General features: G+C 44.3%; 1 protein-coding gene across 1 annotated transcript in view; it reads left to right on the top strand.

Annotated features, from left to right (window-relative positions):
* Positions 1–20130, top strand: part of LOC122540182 (dynein axonemal heavy chain 8-like) — a 1370012-nt gene that overhangs the window by 672807 nt on the left and 677075 nt on the right. Inside the window, exon 37 of the mRNA XM_087976825.1 lies at positions 9681–9834. Within this exon, the coding sequence (XP_087832951.1) occupies positions 9681–9834 (154 nt within the window). The remainder of the gene's footprint in view (positions 1–9680; positions 9835–20130) is intronic.

The raw sequence follows: 20130 nt of genomic DNA, 5'->3' as shown, positions 1-20130 counted from the left end.
GGTTGGGTTGGTTGGTCCGGGTGTCCCAGAGGTGTTCTCTGAAACGCTCCGCACGTAGCCGGCCTGTCTCCCCCATATAGAGGAGGCCACATCGGGTGCAGAGGATGCAATAGATGATGTGTGGAGGTGCAGGTGAATTTGTGGCGGATATGGAAGTTTCCTTTAGGGCCACGGAGGGAGGTGAGGGGGGAGGTGTGGGCGCAAGTCTTGCACCTCCTGCGGTTTCAGGGGAAGGTGCCGGGAGTGGAGGTTGGGCTGGTGGGGGGTGTGGATCTGACGAGGGAGTCACGGAGGGAGTGGTCTTTACGGAATGCTGATAGGGGAGGGGAGGGAAATATATCCTTGGTGGTGGGGTCCGTTTGGAGGTGGCGGAAATGACAGCGGATGATGCGCTGTACATGGAGATTGGTGGGGTGATAGGTGAGGACCAGTGGGGTTCTGTCCTGGTGGCGGTTGGAGGGGCGGGGCTCAAGGGCGGAGGAGCGGGAAGTGGAAGAGATGTGGTGGAGGGCATCGTCGACCACGTCGGGGGGGGAAATTGCGGTCCTTGAAGAAGGAGGCCATCTGAGTTGTACGTTTTTGGAACTGGTCCTCCTGGGAGCAGATGCGGCGGAGTCGAAGGAATTGGGAGAATGGGATGGCGTTTTTACAGGAAGCAGGGTGGGAGAAGGTGTAGTCCAGGTAGCTGTGGGAGTCGGTCGGTTTGTAGTAGATGTCCGTGTTGATTCGGTCGTCTGAGATAGAAATAGAAAGGTCGAGGAAGGGGAGGGAGGAATCTGAGACTGTCCAGGTGAATTTGAGGTCGGGGTGGAAGGTGTTGGTGAAGTGGATGAACTGTTCAACCTCCTCGTGGGAGCACGAGGCGGCGCCGATACAGTCATTGATGTAGCGGAGGAAAAGGTGGGGGGTGGGGCCAGTGTAGTTGCGGAAGATGGACTGTTCCACATATCCTTCGAAGAGGCAGGCATAGCTGGGGCCCATGCGGGTGCCCATGGCTACTCCTTTGGTTTGGAGGAAGTGGGAGGATTGGAAAGAGAAGTTGTTCAGGGTGAGGACCAGTTCAGTCAGTCGAAGGAGGGTGTCAGTGGAAGGGTACTGGTCGGTACGGCGGGAAAGGAAGAAGCGGAGGGCTTTGAGTTCTTCGTGATGGGGGATGGAAGTGTACAGGGACTGGATGTCCATGGTGAAAATAAGGCGTTGGGGACCGGGAAGTGAAAATCCTGGAGCAGGTGGAGGGCATGGGTGGTGTCCCGAACGTAAGTGGGGAGTTCTTGGACTAAGGGGGACAGGACGGTGTCAAGGTATGCGGAGATGAGTTCGGTGGGGCAGGAGCAGGCGGAGACAATGGGTCGGCCGGGGCAGTCAGGTTTGTGGATTTTGGGCAGGAGGTAGAAGCGGCGGTGCGGGGTTGTGGGACTATGAGGTTGAAGGCGGTGGATGGGAGGTCCCCTGAGGTGATGAGGTTATGGACGGTCTGGGAGATGATGGTTTGGTGGTGGGGGCTGTGGTCATGGTCAAGGGGGCAGTAGGAGGAGGTATCTGCGAGCTGGCGTTTGGCCTCAGCGGTGTAAAGGTCGGTGCGCCAAACTACTACTGCGCCTCCCTTATCTGCTGGTTTGATAGTGAGGTTGGGGTTGCAACGGAGGGAGTGGAGGGCTGCGCGTTCCGAGGGTGAGAGGTTGGAGTGTGTGAGAGGGGTGGGGGAGTTCAGGTGGCGGTTAATATCGCGGCGGCAGTTGGCAATGAAGAGGTCGAGGGCAGGTAGGAAGCCAGCACGGGGTGTCCAGGTGGATGGGGTGTGTTGGAGGCGTGAGAAGGGGTCGTCAGAGGGTGGGCGGGAATCCTGATTGAAGAAGTAGGCACGGAGGCGAAGGCGGCGGAAGAATTGTTCGATGTCACGCCGTGTGTTGAACTCATTAATCCGAGAGCGTAGGGGAATGAAGGTGAGGCCTCTGCTGAGGACTGATCTTTCATCCTCAGAGAGGGGTAGGTCTGGAGGGATGGTGAAAACACGGCAGGGCTGGGAGCTAGGACCTGGTGTGGGGCTGGAGCTGGGTGTGGGGGCGGGGTTAGGCCTGGGGGCGTTAGGTTAGGCAAGTTGGCAAATTTAGGAAGAATAATGTGGTAAAATGTGAAGTAAGCAGTTTGACAGGAAAAATAGAACAGCTGAATATTATTTAAATGGAGAAACACCGCAGAAACCCACCTAGAAAGCCACCGCAGAAATGTCTCCTTTTATGAGGATTTGGGAATCCTCATCCTTGAAAAGATAACATCCACAAGAATTAGAAGATAGTAAGCCTTACATCAGTGATTGGGATATTATTGCATAAAATTCTTATGGACAAGATTTACTTGCATTTGGAAAAATATAGATGTATAAGCAATAGGCAGCATTGCTTTGTATGGAGGAGGTCTTGTCTCACAAACTTTATTGAATTTTTTGAGGAAGTGACAAAGATGGTTGATGAGAGCAGAGTGATAGAATGTTAATGAGACATCACATGCCCCAGAAGAACACACAGTGTCATCATCTATACAAGCTGGAGCTCCAACTTTGGAACCACATGAACAGAGGACAATATGACTAGCATATTTAGGAAGGTGGCACCTTGCATCTTAGGGGTGAGCAGAGAGATAAGGACTGGTTACGTTTTAGGTTGTCTGAGAGAACCAGGCAGGTAGTACAGGAGTTCCCTGAAAAGAATTTGCTAACAAGTCTGTTTTCAGCTTTGAAGGCAGTGAGGACAAATGTCTCCTTTTATGATGTCTCCTGAGGTACTATGCATATTTTTTCACTTTCCAGTCTAGCTTATAGTCCAAAAAGAAAAATATATGTTCCCACACCATATTCTACCTCAGCACAGCACAGACCCACCAGGTCACAGTGTTTTAGTCAGGACAAATTTTCTCTGTTGCCCCAGGAGTCTTCAACATTGTCTCCAAGTCCATTGAGATCTCAAAACATCAGGTCAAAAATTAGCACAGGAACACCCTGCTCATTACCATATACCACACCCCTCATGTGAGGAATTGGTACTCACCCATGTTGAACATCAATATTAGGGTACTCTAAGGGCGATAAGGGTGCAGAATATATTTGAGGTGGGGGATGTCAGTGTCTAAAACAACATTATTGGCCAAGCTGGCCGAGTCCCAAAGAACATTGCTGCCATACTGGGTCTATGGTAGGTATTGAGGGAACCAAAAAGGAAAAATGTTCTCAACCTCATCCTTACCAATCGATACATAGCAGATGCATCTATTCATAACAGAATCCATAGGAATGACCACTGCAAAGTCAATATAGAGACAAAGTCTTGCCATCATATTTGAGACTGTCTCCATCATGTTATGTAGCACTACCATCATATATTGGAGAGATTTTGGACAGCTATGACAATTCAAGACTACATTCATGAGGATCATTATGATCAACAGCAGCAGAATTGTATTGAATTGCAATCTGTAACTTTATGTCTTCCATGTCACCCATATTACCATTACTAAGCCAGGGATCAACTACTGGTTTAATGAAGAATGCAGATATAGCAGTAGGTGCCCTATAAATGCAAGGTGTCAACCTGCTGAAACTACAGCACAGGTCTACTTGCATTTCAAACTCTGGATGCATTATGTGACAAACAAAGCTAACTGATTGTACAACCAATAACTGGATCAAATCTCTGCAGTCCTGACACATTTGGTCATGAATGATGGTGACCAGTTAAACAGCTGATAGGCAGAGGAGAATCTCCAAACATCCCCAGCCTCAATAACGGGAACCTAGCTCATCTGTGCAACAGGCAAGGTTGAAACATTTGCAAGAAACTTCAGCCAGAAGTACCAATTTTACAATCTCTCATGGCCTTCACCTGAAATACCTAATGCTGGGTGGGAGGATGAACTGTGAGGAGGATGCAGAAATGCTTCAGTGTGATTTGGACAAGCTGCGTGAAAATTAAGTACCACTTTGGCAGCAAAAATAGGAAGGCAGATCATTATCTGAAAGACAATTGATCAAAAGATGTGAAGTGCAACAAGACCTGGGGTCCTTGTATACCAAGTGCCGAAGGTAAGCATATTGTGCAGTAGGCAGTGGAGAAGGAAAGTAGTATGTTGACTTTTATAGTGAGAGGATTTGAGTACAGAAGCAGAGATATCTTGCTGCAGTTATATAGGATTTTGGTGAGACCTCAGTTTAGGAGTAATTAGGAATAATTTCTTCAACCAAAAGTGATGAGCCTGTGAATTCTCTACCACATAAAGTGGTTGACCCCAAAACATTGAATGTTTTCAAGAAGGAGGTGGATGTAATTCTTTGAGCTAAAGAGATCAAAAGATATGGATCGAAAGCAGAAGAAGGTACTGAGTTGGATAATCAGCAGTGGTCATATTGAATAACAGAGCAAGCTTGACAGGCTGAATGGCTGATTTTTGTTTCCGTTTTCTATATTTCTGTGTACCCATCATCATGTGTACTAACTTTAAGCCAATTTTATTCACTCCCTACGCTGTATACATTAGATGTTACAAAAGCAATAGGCCCTGATTATACTCTGCCAATTGTACTGAAGACTTCTGCTCCAGAACTTGTTATGCCCCAAGCCAAACTGTTTCAGTTCAGCTACAATACTGGCATCTGTCAGACAATGTGGAAACTTTCCTAGCTATGCCCTGTATACAAAACAAAGGACAATGCCAAGCACAGCCTATTATCCTGCCATTAGAGTCTACTCTCATTCATCAGCTCAGTGAGGGAAGGTGTCATTGACTGTGTTATCAAGTGCCACTTACTCAACAATAATCTGCTCACTGACACTCAATTTGGATTTCATTCCCCTCAGCTGCTCATTTCATTGAAACCTTGGTCCCTACATGGTCAAAAGGGCTGTACTCCACGATATGGTGAAAGTGACTGTGCTTGACAGCAATTCACATCTGACCACATGTGGCATTAAGGAACCCCTGCTAAACTGAAGTCAATGGGAATCATGGAAACATACTATGTTCATCATAGAACATAGAACAGTATAGCACAACAGAGACCCTTCGGCCCTCGATGTTGTGCCAGTCTTTTATTCTACTCTAAGACCAGACTAACCGACATACCCTTCATTGTACTAACTTTCATGTGCTGATCCAAGAGTCGCTTAAAAGTCCCTAATATATCTGACTCTACTACCACTGCTGGAAATGCATTTCACCCAACCACCACTCTCTGAGTAAAGAACCTATCTCTGACATCTCCCCTAAATCTTCCTCCAGTTACCTTAAAATTTTGCCCCCTCGTGATACTATTTCCGCCATGGGAAGAAGTCTCTGGGTATCCACTTTATCTTTGCATCTCAACATCTTGTTCACCTCTATCAAGTCATCTCTCATCCTTCTTTGCTCCAATGAGAAAAGCCCTAGTTCCCTCAACCTGTTTATAAGACATGCCCTCCAGTCCAGGCAGCATCCTGATAAATCTCCTCTGCACCCTCTCTAAAGCTTCCACATATTTCCGTAATTAGGTGACCATCCTTAAAGAATTCAATAAAGTTTGTGAAACATGACCCACCTCTCACAAAGCCATGCTGACTATCTCTAAGCAAACTATGTTTTTCCAAGTAATCATAAATGCTATCTCTCAGAATCCTCTCCAGTACTTTGATCACCACTAACATAAGACTGACTGTAATTCCCAGGGTTTTCCCTATTGCTTTTCTTGAACAAGGGATAACAATTGCCATGTTCCAATCATCTGGCACCACTCCAGTGGATAGTGAAAACGCAAAGGTCATCGCCAAAGGTACACCAATCTCTTCCCTCACTTCCTGTAGTAACCAAGGATATATTCCATCTGGCCCAGGGGCTTTATCTATCCTTATGTTTTTCTAGCATATCAGTCTGTTTCATGCTGTCAAGGGTCCTTGTTAGTAGTGAATACTGAAACAAAGTACTCATTAAGGATTTTCCCTACTTCCTTCAACTTCAGGCACAAGTTCCCTTCACTATTCCTGATCAGCCTTACCCTCATTCTGGCCATATTCTTGTTCCTCACAGAAGTGTAGAATGTCTTAGGGTTTTCCTTAATCCTATCTGCTAAAACTTTTTCACGGCCCCCCTCTAACTCACCTAAGTCCATTCTTTGGTTCCTTCCTGGCTATCTTGTAATCCTCTGTAGACCTGTCTGATCCTTGCCTCCTCAACCTTAAGTAAGCTTCCTTCTTCTTCTTGACTAGATGTTCCATATCCCTTATCACCCAATGTTCTTTCAACCTACCATCCCTCCCTTGCCTCAGTGGGACAAACCTGTCCAGCACTATCAGCAGTGCTTCCTCAACAATCGACATATTTCTGTTGTGCATTTCCCTGAGAACATCTGTTCCCAACTTAGGTGCTCCAGTTCCTGCCTAATATCATTGTAATTCCCCCTCCCCCAATGAAATATCTTCCCATACCGTCCACATTAAAATAGATACACTTTAACCCATCGCATTGACTACACCTCTGCCCTATCAAGTGCCTATCCCTCCTCACAGACTCTCTGCACACTGTATCTGGCTGTTCACTGCCCACTCCATCGTCTGATCCATTGCTCTGGTTCCCATCTCCCTGGTAACCTAGTTTAAACCCTCCTGAAGGACTCCAGCAAAACCTCCTGCCCAGGATATTGGCGCGTCTCTAATTCAGGTGCAACCTGTTTCTCTTGTACAGGTGCCACCTTGCCCAGAAGGTATCCTATTGATCCACATATCTGAAGCCCTCCCTCCTACATCAACCCTGCAGCCACATGTTCATCTGCACTCGCTCTCTATCCCTAGCCTCACAAGCACTTGGTGCTGACAGTAATCCTGAGATTACTAAACACTTGTCCTGTCTTCTAGCTTCCAATCTAACTCTCTATGTTCTCTCTTCAAGTCATTTAACACAAGGGAAAATAATTTTTTTTTTTGGAGGTCAGTTATCTCAGCCCCAGAGCATCACTGTCCTGAGTTCCTCATGGTAGTGTCCTAGGCCCAAGTATCTTCAACTACTTCATAGATAACTCGACTCCTGATAATAAAGTCAGAAGTAAGGATGTTTGGTGATGAATTGTACCATTCTCATGTACAACTATCCTCAGAGACTTAAGACATCCATGCCAATATGCATGGCAAGACCTGGGCAACATTCAGGTTTGGGTAGCTAAGTATATGATGATGATGCTTTTTTGACAAGGTTAAAACATAAAACATAGAACAGTGGCCCTTGATGTCGACTTTGTATCCTATTCTAAAATCAAATTGACTTGCATAACTTTAATTTTCTTATCATAAAACAATGGTTATTCAGTCCTTTTTTTATCAAGAGGGGTCATAAATGCAAACGTTCTGGTATGTGTTTGTATGGGTTTTAGGACCAATTTGATGATAGCTAACAGATACTACCTCAGGGAAAAGACTTTCAAGTTAAAAAAACACTCGTGCAATAGAACATAGAACATAGAAGAATACAGCGCAGTACAGGCCCTTTGGCCCTCGATGTTGCGCCGATCCAAGCCCACCTAACCTACACTAGCCCACTATCCTCCATATGCCTATCCAATGCCCGCTTAAATGCCCATAATGAGGGAGAGTCCACCACTGCTACTGGCAGGGCATTCCACGAACTCACGACTCGCTGAGTAAAGAACCTACCCCTAACATCTGTCCTATACCTACCCCCCCTTAATTTAAAGCTATGCCCCCTTGTAATAGCTGACTCCATACGTGGAAAAAGATTCCCACTGTCGACCCTATCTAAACCCCTAATCATCTAGTACACCTCTATCAAGTCACCCCTAAACCTTCTTTTCTCCAATGAAAACAACCCCAAGTGCCTCAGCCTTTCCTCATATGATCTTCCTACCATACCAGGCAACATACTGGTAAACCTCCTCTGCACCCGCTCCAGTGCCTCCACATCCCTCCTATAGTATGGCGACCAAAACTGCACACAATACTCCAGATGCAGCCGCACCAGAGTCTTATACAACTGCAACATGACCTCAGTACTCCGGAACTCAATTCCTCTACCAATAAAAGCCAGTACGCCATATGCCTTCTTCACCGCACTATTTACCTGAGTGGCAACTTTCAAAGATCTGTGTACAATGAAAGGGGTGTGTCCAGTTCTTCCAGCTCACCTTCTTTGTTTTTGTTTTAGCAGTCTTGCTGTTTTGCAGCTACTGGTTGAATTGAATTGAATTTACTGTCACATGTATCGAGGCACAGTGAAAAGCTTAGTCTTGCAAGCAATATGGGCAGGTCACATAGTTAAATCGCATAGATAAGTAAATAATAGGTAAACAGCAGCAAAAACCAAAACACAGGTACAGTGGAATGTTTTTGCTGGGTACACAGACATGCTACTGGAAGCAAAGAAGCAGCTCCATGCTGATACTCTCTCTTCTCTGACATCTCTCCTGTAAGAATCTATGTTTGAATTTACCTTTTTTGCCAAGGAGGAGTTTATGGTGATGTTACAAGTATGTGGAACAGCTTTATTAAGTTGCAATAGATTTGATTGGGTTTTCAGATGAGATATGCTATTCTATATTCTGTCCTCTTGTTCCCTATCTCCTGTTCCCTGGATGCTGCCTGACCTGCTGTGCTGTTCCAGCAATAAAGTTTCAACTGTTTTATTTAAAACCAAGTGATTGGGTGAGCTGCATTACTCCTGATATAGACACTCTTCACCTGCTTAAAACAACTAGAAAAGTTAGATTAGATTAGATTACTTACAGTGTGGAAACAGACCCTTCGGCTCAACAAGTCCACACCGACCTGCCGAAGCGCAACCCACCCAGACCCATTCCCATATATTTACCCCTTCACCTAACACTATGGGCAATTTAGCATGGCCAATTCACCTAACCTGCACATTTTTGGGTTGTGGGAGGAAACCGGAGCACCCGGAGGAAACCCACGCAGACACGCGGAGAAGGTGCAAACTCCACACAGAAAGTCGCCTGAGGCGGGAATTGAACCTGGGTCTCTGGCGCTGTGAGGCAGCAGTGCTAACCACTGGGTCTGGGCTATCTTCTTGAAATTTTTTGGGGGGTCTGGCTTGTCCCTAATATGTAGAAATTAATATTTATACCATCCAAGTGCCAAATGATGTCTATCTTCAACAACAGAGAATGAAACTATCTCTCCTTGGCACTCAAACTGCTGATTCGCACCCCATCCATAAATAGCTCTGTAGAGATATCTGTCTTTTTAAAATTCAGTCATGGATGTGCGCATCGTTGGATGACCACCATTTATGGTTCATCCCTATTTATCCTTGGTAATGTGGTGATGAGCTGCCTTCTTGAATCACTGCAGTTCACACCTTGTAGTTTGGATCACATTGCCCTTTGGTAAGCAATTCAAGGATTTTGACCAGCAACAGTGAAGTAACAGCAACACTCATCAAGTCAGGATGGTGAGTGGCATGGGGGGCTGGAGGGTGGGGGGGAGGATCTTGCAATAGGTGGTGTTCCCATGTATCTGCTGCACTTGTTCTTCTACATGGAAATGGCAGTGGGTTTGCAGCCAATCTATGGTAGCTCCACACCGGAGGTGTTTATTAAATTCCATTTAATGTTAAAATTGAAGGAGTGTAGTTTTGAATGGATGATTTAATTTCCTATTACTTATTAGACTTCTGGAATTATTTTTTCCATGCAGGTATAATGCTTACTATAAAAAAGATATTCAACTCTGGGTCCACAATCTGACAGTATGCACAACTATAATAGAACAGTGGCTCTTAGTACAAAATCTGTGGATTTATCTGGAGGCTGTCTTTGTTGGAGGGGATATTGCTAAACAACTGCCGCAGGTAATATAGAAAACTAATTTAGATGTTCCAAAAATGAATATCACCATGTTTTGTGTTTATTGGTCTTGTTTTAATATTAGAAACTTCAATTAGAAAGTAATATGTTCCTGGGTTTTGGAGCTTGAGCAGCAGCTTATGTCACTTGGCATATCTCTGAAATTGAGATTTGCATGCATACGATGTTGATTGATTTGGATCTTCCACAGCTTAAGAGTATGGAGAGATACAGAGAATGAATGACCATTAAGCATTCAAGAAGAAACAGGGAAAAATACTGGAGTCTCCTGACTCCATGTCACTCTTCAACCAGTATTCAGTTCTAATTTACAAAGGGAGTGATGATTCATCTAAGGATTGCAGATGGAATCAAATCAATGGCATAGCAATACAGTCAAGCTGAATGAATGCTAGAAGAGAAAGAGATATGATAACATTACCAAAAAAAACACATTGTCTTGGAAATTTTTGTTTTGCGCTAACCAGGACAATTCACAAGAATACTAATTCAAAGGGAAAATAACATTTATACTGCACAAGAGAGGAATGCTGATTTGTTGGCAAATGGACTATGCTTGGTAGAGACTTTGCCATAAAAATGCAACAATTAATGGTGAATGACAGCTAACGTTTTGGTTTTGTTTATTTTTTTTATAGATATTTTTATTGAAAAAGAAGATTTTTAAAATTTTTTACAAAATTACAAAAATAATACAAATTAGTATATTCCACTTTATAATATAATAACAACACCAATATGACATTTTAAAATGAACTAACTACTAATCTATTCTACAAACAACCAAAACATAAAATAGGAAATCACACATTACTACCAATAAACAAATAGGTAAATAAATAACTAAATACATACTCAAAATAGATTTATATCAAGTCATAACAAAACCTGTATTTATATGGGATTCCTCCTCCTGGGGGCCCCCATACCAGCCAGAACCATTACCATGGCTAAACAAAGGCCCTGGACATTATGGCCGAAATATCTGTGTCAGTATAGTTCAAGAAGGGCTGCCATGTTCTATAAAATAATTCCATTTTTTGGTGCACCATATTCGGAAGGAAGTCAAGGGGAATATATTCCATGACTATCCTGTACCAGTTTGAAAGTCCTGGGGGACCTTTGGATACCCAATTCACTAAAATATTTTTCCTCACACAAATGGAAAGGATAGTGAATAATTTCCTCCAGTATACAACCAAAGATGGGAAATTTGGGGAGCCCAAGAGGAGGGACACCGGGTCCAATCCAATCTCCACAGCCAAAGTCTTTGTCAAGGCATTCGCTACTCTGTCCCATTACCTGTGGATCTTATGGCATGTCCACAGACAATGTGTAAGAGTACCAACTTCAATTTTACATTTAGGACACATCAAAGATGCTCCTGTCTTGAACTTTGCAAGTCGTTCAGGTGCCATGTGAACCCTGTGAAATATCTTCAATTGAGTAGCTTGAGTTCTGCTACAGATAGACATCTTCCTGGCATTTTCCCAGACGTTCTCCCACATTTCTATGGAAATTTCCAACCCTAATTCTTGACTCCAGGTTTTATATAACCATTCCATGGCCTTCGATACCTTTTGCATAGTAGGTGATAGAGAGTACTGACCGAGGGCGGACCCATCGGCTGAGGCACTCTCCTTTCCCTATCCGATTTATAAGGATTGTATATCAGTGTGGTCTTCTTTCGTATAAAGTCTTGTATTTGAAAATACCGAAAGAGATCCCTGCTGGGCAGCCCAAACTTCTGGCAGAGTTGCTCAAAGGACATTATGACCTCCCTATCGAACAGATCTCCGAAACAGATCTGGATTCCCAGATTTTGAATATAGCATCGGTCAGGCCTGGCTGGAGCCCTAATATTTCCACTATAGGGGTATAAGGGGAGGTTTTTTGTAGTTTACCCTCATCTTGTCACATTGTCCTCCAGACTTTGATTGTATTTAATACAATAGGATTTTTACAATAATCCGTAATAACTCTCACCTTGTCCATAAATAGTAAATTGATAAGGGGACATTTTGATTGGGTGGTCTCAATATCTAACCAGATTGATTGTGGGTCACAAGAGATCCAATCAGCTACATAAGATAATTTGGAGCTCAATTGGTACCTCCTGAAATCCGGAAAGTGCAGCCCTCCCCTTACTTGTGGAAGCTGCAGCTTTTCTAATTTGATAAGGGGCCGTTTATGACTCCAAATAAAGGAGCAAGCCAACCATAAAGCTTACGCAGTGCCTGTCTCGGCAGCATCAAGGGGAGCTTTCTCGGGTGTCATAAAAGACGAGGTAAAATATTCATCTTAACTAATGCTACTCTGCCTAACCAAGATATTGGGGGATCTTCCCAGCGTTGAAGGTCCTGTCTTATTTCCCCTAATAAGTGTGTATAATTGGCTTTATATTGCTGGATTAGAGTGGTGCCGGAAAAGCACAACAGTTCAGGCAGCATCCGAGGAGCAGGACCAAATGCCGGAGTAATGAAAATGCCTAAGTACAGAAAACCTTCTAGTGAGCACCGAAAGGGAAAACCGGATCCGTCCGGAAAATTGGATATACCAGCAACGCCTCTCAATGCCATGGCCTCCGATTTCACAAAATTGATTTTGTAGCCTGAGAACATACCAAACAAATTGACCACTTGAAGTAGGCGGGCACAAATGTCAAAGGATCGCTCAAGAAAAGGAGGATATCATCCGCATAGAGGGTGATTTTGTGCTTGCCCGATCAGAGCCTCCAGAGCCGTTATGTTAGGGTCAGTTTGTATAGCTTCTGCTAGTGGCTCAGTCCCTTGCGTAAATAGGTAAAAACAAGGACTGCAGATGCTGGAAACCAGATTCTAGATTAGAGTGGTGCTGGAAAAGCACAGCAGTTCAGGCAGCATCCAAGGAGCAGGAAAATCGATGTTTCGGGCAAAAGCCCTTCATCAGGAATATTCACTATTGTAAATAATAATGGTGAGAGAGGACATCCCTGATGATAGCCTCCGCCGACTCTAATGCCATCCGCACTTAAGCTGTTGGTGATCACCGCTGCTTTGGGATCATTATATAATACTGAAACCCATTTAGCAAAGACCTCTCCAACGCCGAACCATTCCAGCATATAGAAAAGATATTTTTAGATTAGATTCCCTACACTGTGGCAACAGGCCCTTCAGCCCAACCAGTCCACACCAATCCTCGAAAGAGTAACCCAACCAGACCCACTTCCCTCTGACTAATGCACCTAACACTATGGGCAATTTAACATGGCCAACTCACCTGACCTGCACATCTTTGGACTGTGGGAGGAAATCAGAGCACCCAGAGGAAACCCACGCGGACACAAGGAGAAAGTGCAGACTCCACACAGACAGTTGCCCAAGGCTAGAATTGAACCTAGGACCCTGCTGCTGTGAGGTAGCAGTGCTAACCACTGAGCCTCTGTGCCACCCTGCTGGCAGGCTTTCACCATATTTAAGATTCTTCTAGTGTTATTAGCTGATCCGCAACCCATTATAAACCTCGTCTGGTCCTCTTTTATAATGAATGGTAAGATCCTCTCTAGTCTTAATGCTAACATTTTTGAGAGAATTTTAAAATCCACTTTTAACAAGCATATGGGTCTATATGAGGAGCAGTCTTCTGGGGTCTTTCCCTTCTTAAGAATGAGAGAATATTTACTTCTCTCAACAAAGGCGGGAGGCAGCCCTGACTATATGAATGGTTATACATATTTATATGTGAGCCGGCCAGGCCCCTATAAATTCTTTATAAAACTCAGTCTGGAATTGATCTGGTCCAGGTGCTTTGCCACTCTGAAACTGCCTCACTGCTTCCTGTACTTCCTGGGTTGTCAGGGGGACATTCAAGAACGACACCTGCTCCGAGGTTAGGCCCAGGAGGGCCAGATTTTTAAAGAAAGACTCCATCTTCCTCGTTCTGTCCTCACAGTCCTGCGACTTATACAATTCAAAATAGTACTTCCTGAAGGCTGCATTGATCTTTTTACGATTATCAGTCAGGGTACCAGTACCCATAGAGTCATACAGATGGACAACATGGAAATAGACCCTTCAGTCCAACCCGTCCATGCCGACCAGATATCCCAACCCAATCTAGTCCCACCTGCCAGCACCCGGCCCATATCTCTCCAAACCCTTCCTATTCATATACCCATCCAAATGCCTCTTAAATGTTGCAATTGTACCAGCCTCCACTTCCTCTGGCAGCTCATTCCATACACGTCCCACCCTCTGCGTGAAAAAGTTGCCCCTTAGGTCTCTTTTATACCTTTCCCCTCTCACCCTAAACTTATGCCCTCTAGTTCTGGACTCCCTGACACCAGGGAAAAGACTTTGTCTATTTATCCTATCCATGCCCCTCAGAATTTTGTAAACCTCTACAAGGTCACCCCTCAGCCTCCAACGCTCCAGGGAAAACAGTCCCAGCCTGTTCAGCCTCTCCCTATAGCTCAAATCCTCCAACCCTGGCAACATCCTTGTAAATCTTTTCTGAACCCTTTCAAGTTTCACAACATCTTTCCGATAGGAAGGAAACCAGAATTGCACACAATATCCCAACAGTGGTCTAACCAATGTCCTGTACAGCCGCAACATGACCTCCCAACTCCTGTACTCAATACTCTGTCCAATAAAGGAAAGCATACCAAACGCCTTCTTCACTATCCTATCTACCTGCGACTCCACTTTCAAGGAGCTATGAGCCTGCACTCCAAGGTTTCTTTGTTCAGCAACACTCCCTAGGATCTTACCTTACCTTAAGTGTATATGTCCTGCTGAGATTTGCTTTCCCAAAATGCAGCACCTCACATTCACTCTTTCTAATAGATGTAATGGCTTGGGGAACCTTTTTCTTTCTGACAAGGTACGCTAGATACCTGCCAGGCTTGTCACCGTATTTGAATAGCCTCTGCTTTGCGAATAATATCTCCCTCTTTGCTATTTGAGTAAGTGTGGTATTCAAGGTTGCCCTAAGGGCTGTGATCTGCTGTAGTTTAGTAATGGAGGGCCTATCAGCATACACTGCCCCAGCTGCCTTTAGGTGAGCCTCGAGTAGGCACTGTTGCCCTCCCTTTTGTCTTTTCCGGGTCCCAGAAAATGAGATAACCAGGCCTCGCGCGTATGCCTTAACAGTCTCCCACATCGTCGAGGGGTTACTGGCCGTGTCTGAGTTGATATCCCAGAAGGTTTTAAATTCCTGCAAGAAATATTTTATAAACTTGCTATCCTTCAATAAAAAAGGGTCCACATGCCAATGTTGGGGACCTATCTCATCATCACTAGTCTTAACCTCCATATATACTGCGGTATGGTCAGAAATAGATGTATTACCTATTTTACAGGACAATATCGAGTTCAAGAGGTTCGAGGGGATAAAAAAACATGTCGATTCTGGTATGGCACTTATGTGGGTTAGAATAGAAAGTAAAGTCTCTACCCTGGGGATGGAGATACCTCCACACATCTACCAGCCTCATCTCCCTATTCAGATTCGCCAGCTACCTGGATCTCAAAGATATGCCTGCAGAGCTCCTAGGTATCCTGTCTGTCTGTGTGTCAATATACAATTAAAATCTCCACCTATAATTGTATGGCGGACTCCGAGAGCCATCAAATTAGAGAACGCTTCCATTACAAATTAAAAAGGGTGTGATGGAGGGCACTAAAGATTCAAAATCCCATAATCCTCTCCGTACATTAGGGCTTTAATCAATATATACTGTCCAGACTCATGTTTCATCTGGCTTCACATTTGAAAGGGAAGATTCTTCCGAATAAGAATGGCTACTCCCCTACTTTTTCAACTGAAAGATGAAAAGAACACCTGGCCCAAACCCACCCTGTTGCAGCTTTAAGTCGTCCTTGTCAAGTAGATGTGTCTCCTGTAAGAGAGTCTTTTTTAAGACTTGATAATATCTTTTTCCTTTTGATTGGCGAGTGGCTCCCCTTGACATTTCAGGTACACCACCTAAACGAATGGCTAATCATAATCGTCCAGGCAAGCCCGAGACTCCCCCAGGAGGAAGAACCCCACCCTAAAGACATTGAATAAAGGCCAAAAACAATTCACATATAAACAAACTCTTTAAAACAGGTAAATCAAAACAACTGAGAACTACTCCTAAATAAAAATAATATAAAGTATATTTAGAGGGAGATTTTCCCCCGAGGTCACAGGGGACACTACTACCTTCCAATAACCATGACATAACCTCTCCCAGCTAGGCCTTGCCCTCGGCCCAGGCATTACAAAAAAATAAAATAAATTCCAGTATCTTATAAAACAGAAGCTAATAGTGGTGACCCACCCACCCACCCCTCCACACTATCACCTAGATATACTTAACAAAACAGCACAAGATAAAAATATAAAAGATTACAAAATTACAATTCCAGCAAGTATTAAGCAACTAAATAAGAGAATAAAAACCCACTCAGAGACATCCCCCAATAGTCCGATAAACCGCGCGAGCTATAGGTAAGAGACCGAAGAAAGAATAAGGAACGAGCTCCCCCCACCCCCCACCACCAAGGGAAGATGGAGAAAAGAAAGAGGAAGGAAGGAAGAAGGAAAGACAAAGGGGGGGGGCAAAATAAAGTCGTTGCCCATACAGTTCAAGTCCCACAGTCTTTTTGAGAGTGACCAGGAATTCTTTTACTTTTTCCGGTGATCCAAAGTTATATACAGATCATCCATTACTGAAGCACAGCATTGCCGGGTATCGCATGGAATATTGAATATTTAAGTCTCTCAGACCATTCTTTGCCTTGTCAAATGCCCTCCTCTTGCATACCACAACCAGAGAAAAGTCATGAAACAACATTATCTTGGAGCCCTTGTATATCATGGCATGGGGATCCTTCCCCAAGACTCTGGAGGCCTCCAGTAGTTTTTCCCTGTAGTGTTGAAGTTGGACTAAGACCAGGCAGGGGCACTGGTCCGACCTGGGCCTGCGTACAGCGATCCGGTGGGCCTACACAACCTGTATCCGGCCCAGCTCTGATTCCCAGCTGTGGGAGCCATTGCTCCAGGAAATCCACAAGCTGGCCTTCCTCCCCAGCAATCGTATATTTTTCCAATGATTTCGATTCTCGAGGTCATCAATATACTCCTCCAGGGTCTGGACTCGCCGCTCCAGAGCCCAAACCTAACCCACGGATGACCCAGCAGCATGGATGACTCAGCTCCGCCCCTCTGACACACTGCCCGACTTTCTCAATCTCTCGGTCATGCTTCTGCAGCATGTCTGAGATTTACTCCCACCTGGACCAGGTCTCCTTAAAAGATGCATGAATCTTCTCTCGGAGCTTAATGAACTCCAAGATTAGGCTCGCCTCTGCAGATAAGTCCCCCGAGGCTGCTGCGGATGTCTCTGCTGCTGCCGGGGTGAGGGGGGGGGGGGCGGGGAATGGGGTCCCTGCCTGTTGTGAACTACGGGAGCTCTTGCCCTTGGTAATTTAAAAATACCCCACCAAACTGTTAAAGTTCTATGCAAAATGGCTAAGGGTGCTGGGCAGAAACTATTTTAAATAATTGAACAGGTGAAGTGAAGGTGGGCACCCCACTCTGCCTGAGTCTTGGGCAGAGCTCTGCAGACTTAGACCTGCTAGGTCGCAGCCACCTTGGATCTCCTTGTTTAAATTTTAACCAAGACAGGTTGACTGTGAGTTGGTTCAGGGAGGAGCTGAAAAACGTGTTGCTGGAAAAGCACAGCAGGTCAGGCAGCATCCAAGGAGCAGGAGAATCAACGTTTCGGGCATAAGCTCTTCTTCAGAAATTGGTTCAGGATATTACCCTGAAAAATGGACCAGCACAAGCTGTTACCTACTTTGTTGAGTTGAAACAGGCACAGTGTATATACAAGCCTGTCTGTAAGAGAAAAAAAATTATCTCTGTCTTAAATAGACAATCACTTATTTTTAACCTTTAGTTCCAGATAATCCCACAAGAAGAAACATCCTTTTGACCCTGTCAAAACCCCTCCAAATGTTTCAATCAAGTAGCCTCTGAACCTTCTGAACTCAAGTTGGTACAAGTCCAAGCTTGCATCATTAAATAAAAAACATGCAATCAAGTTATGAGTAAACATTCTCTGAACTGTAATCAGTGCATTTACATCTTTAAGTAAGGAGATTAATATTGTCCACACCACCCCAGGTGTGGCCTCACTGATGTCCTGTATGTAGAAGCATTACCCCCCGCTTCCATTTTATTCAAATCTCCTTGCAGTAGACAATAATATTTTATTAGCTTCCTTAATTGCTAACTGAACCTGTGTACTAATCTTTTCTGAATCATACACGGTCACCTAGAGGCTGAGGAGTTGATAGAGAGGAGTTACAGGAAGGTAGTCACACCTAGGTTACAAGATGAGGGTAGCTGGGTGATCATCAGGAAGGGAAATAAGCAGTTAGTGCAGGGACCCCTGTGGCCATTCCCCTCAATAATAAGTATACCATTTTAGATACTGTTTGGTGGGATTGAGGGGGACCTACCAGGGGATAACCACTGCGGCCAGGTTTCTGGCACTGAGTCTGACCCTGTGGCTTTGAAGGGAAGGGAGAAGAAGAGAAGAGCGATAATGATAAGGGATTCATTGGTTAGGAGAACAGACAGGTGATTCTGTGGACGAGAACGAGACACCTGGATGGTATGTTGCCTTCTAATTGCCAGGATCAGGGATGTCTCAGATCGGCATTCTTAAAGGGGACAGTGAGCAGCAGAAGTTGTGGTACACATTGGTACCAATGACATAGCTAGGAAAAGGGTTGAGGTTGTGAAGAATGAATCTGGGGGGTTAGAAAGGAAGAGAAAAAGAAGGACCTCAAGGGTAGTAATCTCTGGATTGCTGCCTGTTCCACACCTTAGTGAGGGCAAGAATAGGAAGGTATGGCAGACAAATGTGTGGCTGAAGAGTTGCTGCAGGGAAGAGGGTTTCAGATTTGTGGATCATTGGGTTCTCTTCTGGGGAAGGTATGAACTGTACAAAAGATGTGGGTTACACCTGAACTCAAGGAGGACCAATATCCTTGTGGACAGGTTTGCTAGAGCTGTTGGGGAAGCTTTAAACTACGTTGGCAGGGGTAGAAGGGGAGTGGGACCCAGAATGTCAGATCAGAAGATGCAGCAGTTGATGCAACGAGCAGAGACTGTGAGGAAGGGTAGACTAAAATGGCAAGAGGATCAGAGTCCAGGCAGAAAAGCAGAACAAAGCAATAAAGAGACCAGAGCAAAAGTTAGAAAAGAGAAAAAGTAAAACTGGTGACATAATCATATGCAAAAGACAGGAAGATTGCTAGATTCTAAAGGGACATTGAGAAAAAGGGCACTTTGTCTGAATGTCCGTAGTATTCGAAACAAAGTCGATGAACTTGTGAAAATCAATTCAAAGAGGTATGATTTAATTGGCATTACAGAAATGTGGTTTCAGGGTAGTAATGAGTGGGAATTAAATATCCAAGGGTATCAGGTTATTAAGAAGGAAAGGCAGGAAGATAATGGAGGTTGGGTCATGCTCTTAATCAAGGTTGAGATCAGAGTGATAGGGAGAGATGATACAGCACCTTAGGAGCAAAATGTTGAATCCATTTGGGTGGAGATCAGGAATAGTAAGAGTGACTGGTGGGCCATCCAATAATAATGCCATGGTGGCACAGGCAATCAATCAAGAAATATCTGATGCATGTAAGAATGGAACGGCAGTAGTCATTGGGTCTTTAATGTACACATTGATTGGCCAAATCAAGTAGAGGCAGTCTTGAAGAGGAGTTCATATGACTTATCCGAGATAACTTTCTTGAACAACATGTTACTAAAACTACAATCTTAGATCTGGCCCTGTGTAATGAGACAGGTGAAATTAAGATCTCATAGTTAAGGATCCTCTCCGAAAGAGTGACCTCAGTGTGACCAAATTTTAGATACAAATGGAGGGTGAAATTGTATCTTCTAAAACCAGGGTGTTGTGCTTAAACAAGGGAGACTATAACAGGATGAAGAAGGAGTTGGCTAAATTAGATTGGGAACACAAGTAAAATGGTGGAACAGTTAAGGAACAGTGGAAGACTTTCACAGAGATTTTTCACAGTGCTCATAGAAAGTATATTCCAGTCAAAAACAAGGATAGTAAGGGTAGGAAGAGCCAGCCCTTGGATAACCAAGGAAACAAAGGAAGGCATCCAATTAAAAGCACAGGCTTACAAAGTAGATAAGAATAGTGAGAAACAGGAAGATTGGCAAAACTTCAAAAAGCATCAAGAACCACGGAGCAAGCAATA

The sequence above is a fragment of the Chiloscyllium plagiosum genome, unplaced genomic scaffold (assembly GCF_037043375.1).
Source record: "Chiloscyllium plagiosum isolate Xiang-an unplaced genomic scaffold, Cpla_swu_hap1 HiC_scaffold_3, whole genome shotgun sequence".
In the NCBI taxonomy this organism is placed as follows: Eukaryota; Metazoa; Chordata; class Chondrichthyes; order Orectolobiformes; family Hemiscylliidae; genus Chiloscyllium; species Chiloscyllium plagiosum.
Note: the sequence above shows the minus strand (reverse complement) of the source record. Positions and strands in the feature narration are given on the sequence as shown.